General features: G+C 33.4%; 1 protein-coding gene across 1 annotated transcript in view; it reads right to left on the bottom strand.

The window, feature by feature from the left end:
* LOC133180156 (receptor-type tyrosine-protein phosphatase alpha-like) overlaps positions 1-16520 on the bottom strand; it is a 75408-nt gene that overhangs the window by 4490 nt on the left and 54398 nt on the right. The window contains exons 12-16 of the mRNA XM_061314728.1: positions 7160-7305; positions 2391-2526; positions 723-881; positions 379-472; positions 119-189 (exon numbers count right to left, since the gene is read on the bottom strand). Coding sequence (XP_061170712.1) covers positions 119-189; positions 379-472; positions 723-881; positions 2391-2526; positions 7160-7305 — 606 coding nt within the window. The remainder of the gene's footprint in view (positions 1-118; positions 190-378; positions 473-722; positions 882-2390; positions 2527-7159; positions 7306-16520) is intronic.

The raw sequence follows: 16520 nt of genomic DNA, 5'->3' as shown, positions 1-16520 counted from the left end.
ATATATTCCTTTTGTCTTTTGTTTTAGAATGGCTACTTGATACATACTTTGACCAATACGTACATTTGCAATAAAATTCAGGACATATCTCTATAAAAATGTTAAAAAACAATCATACCTGAAGAAGAACAGCGTTGTAGTAGTTGTTCCTTCCCTTTGTATACGACAAATAGCACATGTATTTTTCCACTGAAATTGATACAAATACATGTATGTAAACCGGCTTAATGTACATGTAATGAATTGTTCAAGAAAATTAACATTACTCTAAAAATTTATTTGCCATGAATTTTCTTCATGAAAAATATTGGTTCTAAAAACTTCAATTTAAGTTAGATAACTTTATAATTAAGTGATTTATAGAGTATTGATACATACCAGGCAGAACACTCTGTGTGTAGTTGGCCGATTTGTTTTTAAGTCCAGATTCATAGTCTTTCTCTGCAAATTTTATCCGAAGAGACTGTAGAGTCTACAACAATGTAGAATGTATACATGTATACACACATGAATTCACTTCAAACATAATGTACATTTATATTTTTATGTGTAATCACCTAAAATATATATGAAAAATTGAAGAAGACATAATTTATTGCATAAAGCTATTCACGCCTTATCAATCATTTTTTGTTGTTGTGTTGCAATGTTAATTGTTACAAAATTGTTTTTTTTTGTTTTGTTTTGTTTTTTTTTTTTTTTGCAAAGTAGGATGAATTTACTTGGAACTCTGATGACAATGAAGGTGTATTCGTTACTTCCCCACAGTTAGTGTAGCATGATCTATCTTGAGATTGTTGAGAAAGTGTCTCAGTTGTCCGACATCTAGACCGTCCACTGAAAGCTTCACAAAGGGCAAGATAAACACATCTGTACTGGTCCTGATGAATGAAAAAAAGATGTAAATTTTATTAAGTAGAGTTGAGTTTATCCTTTAAATGGACAATAACATTTTACCTACTACGTGCTTTTCAAAAATCTTTCGTGATTGTACGTTCAATTACGTCCATGCCTATTTAATTTATTATTATCAGTACAAAACCACCATATTGAAATGCTCAAAATCAGTGCTCTCCCTTAAATATCGGTAGTAGTTGCTTGAAATTTTAAGAATTTTTTCCAGAGAAAGTAGTTGTTTACAGAGGCTTTAGAGAGGTGTAACAATTTTACTTGTTTCGCGTGCCGAGAGTTCAAAGAGCTTGAGATGCCAAGATCTATCGGCTTCGTTTCGATTGACAGTGCCTTTCTCTGAATGACAATTTTTAATTTTTTCTTGTTGCAGTAGTTTTGTTTTAAATATATCTTACTGAATGTTACATGCAAACAACTTCTAAAAATTTATGGTGGATTATACTCGATAGCATTTTTACGTTTGTCGTTTTTCTCTTTATGTTATCAGCAGCTGTCACGAAATGTTTAATGTTGTTAGATAATTTCACCCTGAAGGGCGTGGTTTCAATTCAAATCGTTTTTTTTCTTAAACGTCTCTCAACCAATCAATTTTGACTCATATACTTAAAATGAAAATAAATCTGATCCCATCTCTTGAATTTCCAGATGCCCGTGTTCTATTAGAATATATATATTTTTTTGCTTAAAAGACTATATTTATAGACAATCTATGTGTTACTACCGCTTTTACTAAATGGCAAAAATATTTCAAATATTAAAATTTCCACAACAAATCAAATTCGCAACGGTATTATTGGTCTTTCAAAAGAGATTTACAAACAAGGAAATGTTCGAAATTTCAATATAGGGAAGTTTCTTTACATAGCATTTACACGATTGGAAAATATTATTCACCTTAAACTCTCTGCTTTTTAAATTGAGGAAGTGTTTTGGTGAAAACACACGATAAGACTGTCACCAGGGTAGAATAGGGAAATGTTTATAGCTAATCACATTTCAAACTCCTCTTGAAAGGTGATTTAAGGGGAAATATTACCTTTAGCGTGTGAAAGAAAATTTTCCATCATACGTGTATGCCACTAAAGCTTTTGTTTTGTAGATATCTAATCAAAAGTAATGCCTCCCTTTTGGTTTAAAAAAGGAATAGGAGAAATATTGTGTTAAGTCTTCAGTATAAAAGACGGGAAGTTTGAACAGCCATAGCTGCTTTATTAAAGTGTACATGTAAAGTATACATGTAGATACTTTGTGCATAGACTATTATTTTAAATACAAGTATTCAAATATTTAAATGACGTAATGATAAAAATTTCAATATGATTTTTCAGAACACCTTATAAAAATAATCTTAAGTTTACAACAAATTTCATATTACACTGAGACTTTTAAATGAGGTAAAATGCAAATCAAAAGTCGTTTTATCTTTAGTGGAATTCGGTGGAAAACTGAACAAAATCTATATAAAAAAAGAAACTTACGTCGCCCTGTATCATGTTCATTCTGTCTTTTCTCATAGTCCTGACGTACATTGGTACATTGACCCTGGCATTTCTCTCCCCTTCCCGATATAGGGCATCCAAGGCAATGTATGTTCCGGTTCTGCCAATTCCGGCACTGGAAATAAACTCTGTGATTATTTAATTAAGGCTACTTCATACTCTTTTTCCTAGTTTTATCAATGTAAATGGTGAATATAATAAACACCGATAGATTCCGTAAAACAGGTTAAAAATACGGATAGTAAAAAGGGAAAATCACAGACCCATAGAATCAACATAAGTCGAATCAGATGCCGAAGAGGACTAAGCATCCAACATTTACGGGTCACTCTGAGCGTATTCAAAATATAAGAATAGAACGTAATGACTAAACAAATGATATAAAACTTGTCGGACAAAGTACAACCTAACAATAACACAGGCATATGAATCTAACGCTTTTAATAAGAGGTCTTGGACTTGACATATGTATAAGCAACTAGCTAACACTGAAGTGCAATTTTAAAAAATAAAAGGCCCAAGGGCCTTAACGGTCACCAGAGTATAATATAACACTGTTAAGTATCAACAGAAGTACAAAATAAAAAAAGAGGCCCTGAAGAAGCACATTTGCTTATCATAACTATGCACTTAGTTGAAGAATTTCAACGGATTACTATTTTTTTTACTAGATAATCAACTGAGCCCAGCCCAAAAAGTCCAAGAACCAGGGCCCATGAAATTCACAGTTTTGGAAGAGGCACCCTTGCTTGTTATAACTATATGCTTAGTTTGTTTATTTAATACCAAAAAGCAAAATATCAAGGAAAAAAAAATGCATTTTTCACTATATAATCAATAACACCCCCACTCAACAGGATCCCCTGACCCTGGGGCCACACATTTCACGATCTGAAAGAAGCACCCTACCTCATCATCATCATGCCCTTTTTTTGGATCTGCTTGATACCCCAGATAAGAATTGATGCATTTTACTATATAGTCAATATAGTCAACTTACAACAGAAATTCTGACCCAGGGGCCAGGAAATTCGCAATTTTGCAGGGGGTACCATTGCTCAACATAACTAGGCATTTAGGGTTTTTTGCTTAATACCCAGGAGTAGAGGAGATCTTTTAAGGAATAATGCATTTTCACTATATATTCAACAGAGCCCCGCCTAGCACCAAAGCCCTGATGCTGGGGCCATGAATTTTACAATTTTGGTAGAGGGCTTGTTACAATCATGCCAACAGTTTAACTGCTTGATTACCAGGAATAAAGAAGAATATTTTTTTAAATATTGCTTTAATTTTGATGGTTTTAGCCCTGTCCCTCAGGCCCAGGGGCCATGAATTTCACAATTTTAGTACCCCTTTACTCATAGATGCTACAGGTTGAAATTTGTTCACTGGTTCTATAGAAGAAGTTGAAAATGTTCAAAAGTTTATGACTGACGCACGTCCATGAAGGACAAAAATAGACAGCAATAGGTCACTTGACTCGGGTGACTTACATGGTTCCATTTTGCATTCACTATGTACATGTACACGCAGCAGAATTTGAAAATCATTAATATAAAAGCAATAGAGAAGACAGATTTTCAACAGCCTCTTAGCCTCAAATATTTTTTTTTTAGATTTAGTTTGAATTTATCACAAATAAAATTTAACACAATCTTATATTTTTATTTGATTTGGGTTTTATTTAAACTATTTATTGTTAAATATATCCTTGAATAGATATTATATTTGATGCCAAAGGCTTAATAATTACATATCGGCTGAATGACAAAAGGTTCTAAAATCTACATTTCGACATATGTCTTAAAATAAAAAAAATGACTATTTTAGTAGTTGATCATTTAGATCACTCAACTATGACTAAAAAAACTAAAAATGAACAAATTTTACTCAGTGATAAACACTGTGCATGACTATTTTTTTTTTTTTTTAAATTTTGGTCACAAATATCATAACTCCCCCCGCGTGGCCTAGTGGATAGAGCGTCTGCTATAGAGTAAGGAGCTGATCCTTTCGCCGCGGGTTTGAATCACTGCGGGACGTGGAGACCGGGACCTTCTGATGAGACCGTATTAACAGAGTTCCCGTGTCGCAGTAGGTGTTAGCACAAAAAAGATCCCTCATTGGTCAATGGCCCTCAGTGCCGAATATAGGTATATATTTGCAGCCAACCACCGGCAAGTGGTGGGGTCTCCATATGAGTGAAAATAACAAACAAACAAAACAAAGAAACATTATGTAAATAGTGCCTGTTTTTGAGGGTAATAGTTTCAAAGTCCCCGCTTTTGTTTTTCTCAATAAGAAAGTTTTGAAAAAGATTCACCGATCTCTCTTTTGTTTGTTTAATACTCAGAGAGTCCTTTATCATGTAAGGTTCTATTATTTCTGCACTCACAAGCATTTTTCGTCTGTCGTGTGTTGTTTTCAATCAAGCTACATCGTTTGCAAGCTTAGATTAACGTCAAGTTTATTCAGCTTCTTTCAAACGCATAACTTACGTTTTGAGAATTCTCCGGCGAACGGTACGTGCATAATTTACACGCTTGTGACATTTTTTCCCTTTCAAGTGTGTTGCTAATGATGGGGGTAACATTACGAATAGTTAAATACGTCTAAACAAATCAGAGTTAGTATTTAACATGAAAATAAAATAAAACATAATATTCAGTATTAGATTTAATGTACCTCATAAGATCTCTATGTTTATATGGTATGGTGCTGGTCGGATTTTGTTAAGCTTTTTGATTGACTTATCTGTTTGTTTCACGTATAACATAAAATAATCTGATATTGTATGTGTTCTAACAATTAAAGTAATTGGTTGAATTCCTAAATAAAAGATCTTTGGCTTAAAGCATAAATTTTATATTTATAGTTTTTTTAAGAAAATAAGAAATGGAATATATAGAGTTAAATAAAGTTAAACACTGTAGAATTTAATCGCCAGGGATTTTAAGAAATTTTTCCTATGTCTATTATTATTTCGTAATATCCAGTAAAAAAAAACTGCTACTATTGAATGACAATTATTAGTTTGTTGAATGCGGGATAAATAATCCCCCTTTGTCATAAATTTAAAAGTAAAATCAGCTTCACTGTACATATTGTCAAACTTTTCCTGCAATAATATTATTAAAATCATTAAGTTTCATGTCATTCTTTTTAAAATAACCAATATCAAATCACAAAACGACAGAAAAATGTAATATAAATAGAAATAAACACACAAGTCTAGCCTGCTACCATATCAAGTAAGCATATGTCTGAACTGCTAGCGCTAGTCGTTTACATCGCCATTCTTTTACACATACAAAAATATTTTCATTTCATGTAAGTCCTAGAAGTTGCAAGTCTTTGAGTACAAATACTTAACAATGGCGTATATCAACAAGACGTGTTTGTGAAATACAATTCACACTAGCAGGGCTCAGTTGTAATTGATTCTGATTAATTCAATCTTGACTACACTTATCTCTTAACTAGATGACTTTGAGATAGGATCAAGACTCGTCATCTATCATGAGCTACTTCATATTGGTATCTTTCTGATAAGGGACTTTAACCTCAGCCTTGTTCGCCTTGAATTTTTGTAAGATTATGAATCAGCGTTAGAAAACATCCCCTTCTGTATTAGGTGAAAATAAAAGCTTTACGCTTCAAATCCCCTTGACCCTTATTTAAATGACCTTAGGATTGATCTCTAGGGTTGTGGCAAATTCTTTCAAACATAAGGAATATCTCTTTGAACGTATCAGTTAAAAATTGTAATTTCTCTGTAATGTCTATTGTTTGTATGTTTATCGTCCCTTTCGAGAATTTTTCACTCAAATTGAGGCGCACTACCTCCCGGTGGACGGCTGCAAATTTAGACCTAGACTTGCAGTCATTGATCACTTAGGGATCTTTTCTTGTGCCAGCACCAAGTGCTACACGAGACCTCGATTTATACGGTCTTATCCGAAGGACGGGTCACCATGTTCCGCAGTGGGATTCGGGCACGCAAAGGAAAGATCAACGTCTTGCTCTGTGACTCTAGAGCAGATGTTCTAATCACTGCGCCACTTGGGTGACCCTCTATATTCGCTATCCAGTTTTCAGACAGCTCACTTTCATCTCAAGTGTTCGGTTTCACTTGATCTTTGATTTACATTCGTAGCATTGTTCCAATATGCATAAAGTCTTAAGGGGCAGGTTTCCCAAAAACGTGTTGGAAATTCGATGGGCACAACCAGTGCTTCTTTATCCGCTGACCTATTCTTATATTCCTTTAAGCAGGATTTTTCCATCTATAGCTATACCCCCACAGTAAATCAATATGAAAAAAATAATCGATAGCTATCAATTCACCATTATTTTATATATCGACGAAGTTTTGTCAAATAACAGTAGTTATTTTCATTCTGGTAACTCTACATATCACAGTGAACTTAAAAAACACACCATACCTATTTCATAGTTACTTTACTGAAAGTGGATATTAATTGCTATCTTACAACTTAAACTCTACGACAAACAGGATGACTTCACCTTTTTGATCTTCAACCTTCTTTACCTCTGTAGTAATATTCTATTATCACCTATACCATTCTTTATGTATTCCATCGGATAAAGGGCATAGGAGCATATTCTCAGTACAATAAATTTTAATCGAAAATGGAGAGAGAGAGAGAGAGAGAGAGAGAGAGAGAGAGAGAGAATCAATATAACTGCAAATAATTTTCAAGAGGTAGATAAGGGAATTTAACCTGCAATGAACCAATGTGTATTTTCCAGTTTTTGAGGACGTCTTCATTACGTGAAGATGGAACACAACAAGACTGAGTGGATCAGGTACTCCATGGTCTGGCCATCTTGTGAAGTGGAACATCAACACTTCACGATCGTGTCTTTCCTTTAAATTAAAAAAAAAACTGTTTTGCATGTTCCTTGCTGTTGCTTATGATTGCCTTCTATATATTTGATATATGCATGTAACTTTGTCATTGTGTACAAATAATGTACATTTAGAGTGATTTAGTTTATTTGGTATGCGCATTGGAACATATGGCAGATTTGGAAACTAATTAAATTAGTTGAAGTTCGGTATATCGAACTTTGATATCTCGAATACCATGGATATGTTGAAGTGATTTAGAAGTCCCAATTACTTATTCTTTGCATATTTTACCCTCGACATATCTAATCATCGGATATCTCAAAGTTTTTTTTCTCGGTCCCATGGAGTTCGAGATAACGAGGTTTGATTATTAAGGTTTTCCGTCTTCAGCGGAAGACCCTTTTGTTATTCTTACGTTTCTTTTCCACTGTTTTTATTATTATTTTTTTCTTACCGATTTTGTGCACGCAGGATCTCGGAAACAGCTCGCTCGATTTGCATGAAACTTTTAGGTCTGATAGAATATCAAAAAATCTAAAACATCTTTTTATTTTGATGACGTCACTTCCGGCCCGGAGATTTCCGCGATTTAGTGATTTTTTGAGGGTCGGATTGTCCGCAAGTTTTCTAGTAAACCACTTTTCACAGAAGCCTGAAACTTTCAGTGAAGATAGAGCAATAAATGACTGTAGATCTGTAAGGCATAGTTCCCTTCCACCGCAAGTACCAAACGTCGACGCTCACTATGGCCGGAAAAAGTTATATCAATTTCAAAATTTCTAACACTTTTTCTACGATATTTCTTTACCTGTAGATGTTTTGTCAAAACATACAGAACAAAAGTTATCCCGAATTACAAGATCTTTCAAATGATATTATGGAAAAGGGGCTAAAAAAGTATTTTTGCGATATCTCGAAAAGTGTTGGGAATTTTAATACACCAATGAAACAAAGTTGTTCAAAAATAACAATTAGCAAATAGTGAAATTGTCAAAATACGTCAAGTGACGTCACTTCCGGCCAAACAGGAAGTATTTATAAATAGCTTATTTTCACAGGTATGAGCACGGAATCGAATTACTAATGTCATAGAGGACGTCCAGCTGCAATTCCTTTCGAAAATCGTCACATTCAACCACTTCCTGTTAAACCGGATGTAGCCAGAAATGGCTTGTTTCTGCAGATATTAACATGAAATTAAATGATTTTCTTCACCTAAGACTTCCAATCTAAGTTTCTGTTGATTGGCGTCACTTCCAGTCAAACTGGAAGTAGCCATAAATTGCTGTGTTTCACGATAATCAGCAACATATTATTTTTAAAAATATACCAAATGCAGATCAACATCATATTTGGTCTGGATACCTTCTTTATAACTAATGCTTTACCTTCCTTTATCTCTTTTACTAGCAGTGTTACTGAAAGGGGACGGAAGACCTACTCGTTGCTTTGCAACGAGCTTTGCTTTAGTTCTTTTTTTCCCCTAGACGCCAGCTTTGAAGCTTCATATCATCCTTATTTTCTGAAAGGATTTTCTTCAAATGTTCAAAGCTTATAGACTTTACAAAAAGTTTTCAAATTACTGAAATACAATTCAAATATTTCTTTCCGGTCACGAGTTATTCCTCTTTGATTGAAATTTTAAGGGCTTTGGTTTCTACACAAAGGCTCCGAGACCATACTAACTGAAGCGGGAAAACTTGTGAATTTGAAAAATAGAAGCATTGTAGTTGTGCATATCGCTTTTTCTTTTCTTTCTTTCTTTTTTTCTTTTTTTTTTTTCTTTTTTTTTTTTGATTTCTGAGTTTAAAATGGCGCTAGAGAGGGGTAAAAAATTAGGATGCCTAAAAGAGCAAAAATTTAAACATTTTTTCCTTTGCGTCTTCTAGGCCTTATATAAAAATATTTGTGCATAATTTCAGGAACTTGCATTTGACATCACTTAAAAGGGGCTAGCCCCTAAAATTAGGGATCTAGGGCCAATAAAAGTTTCCGCTTTATAACTCAAAAAAACGGTAAATATTTCGATATGACTCTCGCTACAAAAGTTGTTCATTAACATCTTATTGATTTCATAAAATGTTATTTTGTTCGAGTATTGCGTAATTGTGATTAAAAAGCTGAATCCGTAAACAGATAATCGTTTTCATTTGCCAAGTGAACGAGAAGACGTTGTGCGTATAGCTGAAATAAACTTGCTTTATGTAATATACCTGATTACAGTAAACATTAATATTTTTTAAAAATAAGTCTTTTATCTGTTCTGTGGTTTTCTTACAAATTATTTAGTGATAACTTTTTTTATTTAGTCTTAAAATGAACAAAGTAAATGAAAGAAAGAGATTGATATCTTTTCTTCATTTAATTCTTCGTTTAATAGTAAAATCATCGATTTACATAAAACAAAACTTTACGCATACAATAATTCATGCCGTCTTACAGCACGTAGTTTACATTCACCTCCGTCAGCTTTGTGTTTACAATTATGTAACCCAGCCCTCGTTCACACGTGGCCGGAGAGATCAGCGACTCGCGTTCATAAACAAAACAATCATTGGTATTTAGATCCATTGTGTAATCAAAGTGATAAATGGAAACTAAGGTTCGAAATCATTTCAAAATTTTAATTATGAAATTATTTCGTCCTACTCTTCATCTTAAGCTTGTTTTTATCAATTCTAATCTCCTCTGCATTTATTCATCTCAAATTTTATGAATTTTGAATGCCCACCAAACCAAATGGTTTGCATATTTTACAAAACAATTTATTTCTCTCTCTAATGTAATTATTTATCAAGTTGTTATTGGTTTCACGAACATAAAACTACATGTATATATGCACGATAATTGTAACTGGAGGTGACGTTTCTAATTGTCAGGAAAATAGAAAATATAAAAAATTGTATTATTTTCTACCTAACTTATAATTGTCTTGTACAGAATGATATACTTATGTATTTCTTTTATTTCTTCTGATAACAAATTATCCCCCTTTAACATTCTTTTACACGATTTACGGGTACATGCATGTAAGTACATGCAATTTTACATGGAAGATAAAAATATATATAATCCGAGCTCTAAGAATACACCCTAGTGTATGTTTCTCATTATCTCTGCAATAGAATAGCAATTAATTAATTTTTTTTATTATTGAATTACCGTTTATTTTGATGTACATAAATTACTGACCCACTCAGCTGTTAAAGAGTTGTTTTAAAAACGGTAGTACATAGTAGTCCTACTGGTCAGTCAAGGTCGGTTTACACGGTAATACATGTCGTATACAACTTTTGTAATATATTCCTCACATGTCTACATGGTCAAACAGGTTTACATTCCAATCTAATGTTATTTAAACAAACGGAACGCCCCTTTGAAGAAGTAAAGTTTTTATTTATTTTGTCAACATGGAAGCATAGGAAGAGGAAGGTAGTTATTTTAATGTGCATTTTGATAATTTCATTTGTTCTCCCTGCTGTACCAGCAAAAAAGATCTAGAGGAGGCCATAGGTCAGGCAATGAATCGGGAGGAGGGACCACTAATTTCATCAGCAGAACGTTTGCCCTTACACTGCGTTTTTTGGCCATCGGTGATATAAAATTAACCGTCTAATTGAAATACATTTAAGGAGGAATGCTTCACCAAAATTGTATTTGATGGATCTTCAAAACATCCATTTTAACTAAACTTTTAGCATTGACAGATTGATATTCGCTCTTATTTATTTTATACGATTTGTGTCATATTTTTCAGCAAAAATGTAAAAAAAAAAATACATTTTAAATTTGAACAAGCCTTAACTCATGTACATAAAAAAAATGTTGAAGTATTCTTTTATAAAGTTGAATTGGTCAGTGAAGCATAAATAGATCAATCAAATCCCAAACCACTGATTGGCCAGAAAAAGAGAGTCTCATACGACTTGCTGTACAGGATAGAGACACGCTCTATTCGAACGCGCGGAATACATGTATATAACTCCGGGGAGGTCTAAATTCCGTGTAATAGCGCTGTTCACAGGGCAGCATTTTGTTGTATACGGCACGTTTTATACAGGTTGCTTTACCGTATAAACCAGCCTTTAACTGTAGCTGTATAAACCTTGTCGTATACAGCAAAATGCTACCTAAATGCCTTATGAGAGGTAGACATAAAGGTGTTGGTGGAAATATTTTAACCTTATATGTTTTCATTGAGTGTTTTCATAATAAGAAATAAATTGCTGGAGGATTATCTTGTTCTCTCTGATCACATTTGATAGCGTGTATGCACAGAGGTATGAAAACACGCTTGTGTACAAAGCAAACAAGTAAATAAAAAAAAACAGAAAAATACAAACATATGTCTATAGAAAACCATTGTCTTAATATGATTCAATATAAATTATTGTTCGCATGAGATCAACGTTTGAAAATTAAATCCCCAGTACCGAAGGATTTTGTGTCTATGTTTAATCAGCATACCGCTGTTTTTTTTGTTTTTTTTTTAATTTTAATTCTTCTTCCATGCCTTCCACCGAAACGGAAGAAAGAACGATAAGTTATACCGAACGCGATAAAAAATGTCGATTTTTTTCTTCAAATTAACTTAAATGAACAAACCTTTTCATTTCACTCTACAAGTGTCCTAAATAAAACTGCGTGGTTTTGGTTTCTCAACCTGTTTTAGATCGGGACCAGAATTGTTAAATGTCTTCATCGGCCATTTTCACTTATTTTGCACTTCAGTTATATCGAGAAAAAAAAAATGTGTTGGTCTCTTGAATGTCAATATTTCCGAATAAAATAATAATTTAACAGCCTGTCAGATTTATCATGGGCACCAATAAAAGGACGAAAATTTGTTTTATAAATAAAGTGGTTCTTACAAATATGTTCTAAAACATAAGCAGCTTAATAAATATTTATGTTATCCAACAAATGTTAATTTAGTTCTTTCCTGCACGTTTTCCAAAGACCTAGCTAGAAGTTTTCTGATTTTTTTCTTGAAATGCAGGCCCTCCGAAATGTCGATAGTAAGAAATATTGACTATGACAAAATAATTTCAAGTTTTAATCAGTATCTCATCTCTCAAGCCAAAGGCTGAAGTGAGCTTTTCTGTTCATAATTTGTTCATTGTCTTAATCGGAGTTGGCGTTCTCGGAGTTGGCAATATCGTTGTTTCGTTGTAAAGCTATACTTGTAAATTTTTCTAATTCTTATCTTTTTAAAAATAACTGGGCCAATATCAACCCAACTTCAGACAGATATTCTTTGGTAAAGTTTTGTTCAAATGAAGGTCCACATCCTCTTCCAGCAGAAGATAATTAAGAAATACACGTAGTAAAAATTGGGTGGGGTCATTTGAAAATATTATTCTCAAGAATCACTTGGCTAGTGTGAGATTTTTTGAAAGCTTCTGACATAGTATAGATTCATTTTTTTTTTCAAATCATGACCCTGGAAGAAGGTTGGGACCGGAACAGTTCATCAGAATTTAACATAGGAATTTATATCCCCCGCAAACGAAGTTCGTCTATCCGTCCGTCTGTCCCTGCAACTTTGACTGGGCTCTAACGTTGTTATGGAGGAACTGGAAGCTCATTCATGTACTTAGTACAAAAATTGCTAATTATCCGAGGATGTGTCAGGTCTTGACCTAAGGTCATTTCGACAAGTTCAAGGTCGCTGGAAAATGTATAAAATTTTTGTCCAGGCCATATATTTGTAATAGAGAATCACTGGAAGCTCATACTTGAAAAGGGATTGTAAATGACCAAAAGATTTGCCACGACCTTGATCCAAGGCCATTCCTGCTAGTTCAAGGTCACTGACAGAAAAAAGTATGAAATTCTTGTATGAGCTATTATAACTTTGACTGTAATTGAGAATGAGGGGAAGTTCAAACTTGGTAAAGAGGTTTTTAATGATCCAGTGGTGTGCCTTGATCTTGACACAATTGCAGCAAGTTTTGGTCACTGACAGAAAAGTGTAAAACTACTATCTGTGTTATAACTTTGGAAGCTCATACTTGGTACAAAGAATGCTTATGATCCGCCGGTTTGAGGTGACTTTAAACTAGGGTCATTCCGGCAAGTTCAGTGTCACTGGCAGAAAAAGTCGTAAAATTCCTGTCTGGGCAATAAATTTTAGGGGGGGGGATCACAGGAAGCTCTTTCTTAAAATAGAGATTGATTGAGATCGAGGGTTTGTCCTGACCTTGACCCAAGGTAATTCTGGTAAGTTCAAGGTCAGTGGCAGAAAAAGATTCTTTCTTTTCCATGCTATGGCTTTGTAATAGAAAATCACTGGAAGATCTTACTTGATAAAAAGATTACTTATATTCCAAGAGTGTATCATGACCTTGATCCAAGGTTTTTCTGACAAGTTCAAGGACATTGGCAGAAAAGTTCAAAATTCTTGTCTGGGTATAACTTTGTAATTGAGAATCACTGGAAGTTCATACTTGGTATAAAGATTGACTGTGACCTGAGAGTGTGTCACGAGAGAGTTGACGAAGGTCATTCAGGCGAGATAAAAGTCACTGTCATAAAAAAGTGTAAAAGTCGCTGTCGTTGGAAAACAACACATTGGGATTGACCTTAGCTGGAAACTGTTATGGTCTTGGGCAAGTTCAAGGTCACTGAGGTAGAAACTGTAAATTTAACTATCGTCTTTCTACTGGGGAATAATTGGAAGTTAATACTTCATTCGAGATTGCTTTTCACCTAAGAAAGTGTAATGATCTTGACCCAAGATCAGTATTTACGTGTCCGCAGCTCTATCGGAAGATTTACTCGTTGCTCTGCAACAAGCTTTGCTCTAGTTAATTATAATTTTTATTGCAGTATAAACGGAGACATTTTGATTAAGGAGGTATTCTTGTCTGGTTTCTAACTAAACAAAATCTTCAAAATATATATGATTATATACCTTATATATTTAGATTTATGGTATTAAAAGATCATATTTTTCTCTCCTCTTCAAAATTGTACAACTTTAAATAGAAAAGGAAAACTGAGAATGAAGTCTATCAGGGATTCTACTTTTGGAGAACGACGGCGTACGAAAATATCTCTTTTTTCTGCTTCTCAAAATTACTACAGAGAAAGGATTTTAAGATTTTTTTTTAACAATCAAAGACTTAAAGAAATCTTCTATTTTAACAAAATTAATAATACTGTGGAATCATTTTAATTCGTGGGGGTCAACGTTCGTGGGCAAGCAAAATTTTACTTGTTCGTGGGGACGTAATTTCGTGGGTTACTCGTTTATGAGGTAGATTCTATGAATCAATGTGTTTACAAAATAAACGTTCGTGGGGATGTAAATTCGTGGCTAAGGATGACCCACGAAATCCACGAACATTGGTCCCCCACGAACAATGATGATTCCACAGTAATGAACTAAGGTTTTAAAATACATCAAAAAGATATGATTGTCCAAACAAATAATAATCTTGTTAGCTTTTAGAAGCTTCCAATCTAAGCAAGATTTGAGCAAAAAATAAAAAAGTTTTTTTCTCTCTAAATAAACGGTCGAAACATTTTTGTTTTTGTATAATTTTGTATTTTTATATGACTAATTTTACCATATGTGAAAATAAGAAAACTTTAAATATATGAAGTATATAATAATAACTAATATTCTCTAAAAGTTAAAGCAAACTAGAGGAAATTCGGATTGCAAAATATCTCTTTCAGTTAAAATATTTATCTCAATTTGGTATTAATCTAGTAGACCTTATATAGTAAAAATTTTTTATGCAAAAAGAAAACCATTTTATCCTTTGAAATAGAAGTAGGCATCACATGATTGGCAACAATAATATTTTATTCTTAATGTCAAGGGAAAAGACAATGACCTTGACCTTGCTTCTGAAATAAAACGGCCATATTCAATATCATAAATACAATCATTTAGTAATATTGTCTTCTTGTATGCATGAAAATTTCATTAATTTTTAAATGTAAGAAATATGAGAAAAAACGAAAAAAAAAAACTCCTTAAAACGAACAAACCTCCGCCAATCGTAAAATTTTAATTGAACAGTGATTATTTCTTCATCATGTCACCGTTTGAGATCCTGTTTAATAATTTAATATGGAGATGACGAACAGTAATATAAAACAAGAGGCCCAAGGGCCTTAACGATCACCTGAATATAATACAACAATTTAGAGGATCCATAGAGTATAAAATGGACTGAAACGTGAAGCTTTGTTGCCCAAAAGCAAGAAAATAGGGTGATCAGGATCAACAAAATAATTAGTCTACTTTTCATTAACAGTCCATAAATTAGGTTCTAATCTGTTCCCGATTTATCACTATCACCATACAGTATATTAACAAATTATCAGTGATCCTGTACTATTTTATTTCCTTGATGAAATCTCTTACATTGGACTTCTTGGTCTTTGATGAACATTGAATAAGACAAGTTATTTTTGTCTCATTTTTATTTATCTATTACTTACAAGTCCACCTGATCATTTTAACTATAAAAGTACTTTTTGTATTCTACAATAAAAAAATCTTACATAATTCTCCTATTCTATTAACCTTTCAAGTATATTATTTACAGTGATTAATTATCAAAAGTAAATAGCAAAGGGGAATAACTCCTCTCAGTTGAATACAAATTAATAGAGCCCTGGCCAGGACCAGAACACTTGACCAAATGGTCCAGATGTTCAAAAATCTTTATTAAAACTTTTACTCTTTTTGCCTCTGATATGCCCAGGTGCAGAGAAGACTTTCAAAGAAATAATGCATTTTTACTAGAGATTCACTATATTATCAATAGAGCCCCCCCCCCCAGCACCAGGACCCCTGACCTTGGGGCCATGAATTTCACAATTTTGGTAGAGTCACCCTTGCTTATCATAACTATGAACATGTAATACTATTCGATTTGTTTCAATAATACCCAGGAGTAGAGAAGAAGATTTTCAAAGAAATAATGCACTTTCACTATATGATCTATATAGCCCCGCCCTAACACCATAACCCCTGACCTGGGGCCATAAATTTCATAATTTTGGTAGAGTCACTCTTGCTTATTATAGCTATGTATTCAATTTGTTCCAATAATACCCAGGAGTAGAGAAGAAAATTTTCAAAGAAATAATGCATTTTCACTACATGTATGTGATCTATATACATGTAGCCCCGCCCAAACACCATAACCCCTGACCCTGAGGCCATAAATTTCACAATTTTGGTAGAGTCACTCTTGCTTATTATA

Source organism: Saccostrea echinata, unplaced genomic scaffold (assembly GCF_033153115.1).
Source record: "Saccostrea echinata isolate AGI-Se365-2 ecotype Australia unplaced genomic scaffold, CSIRO_AGI_Sech_v1 ptg000006l, whole genome shotgun sequence".
Classification (NCBI taxonomy): domain Eukaryota; kingdom Metazoa; phylum Mollusca; class Bivalvia; order Ostreida; family Ostreidae; genus Saccostrea; species Saccostrea echinata.
Note: the sequence above shows the minus strand (reverse complement) of the source record. Positions and strands in the feature narration are given on the sequence as shown.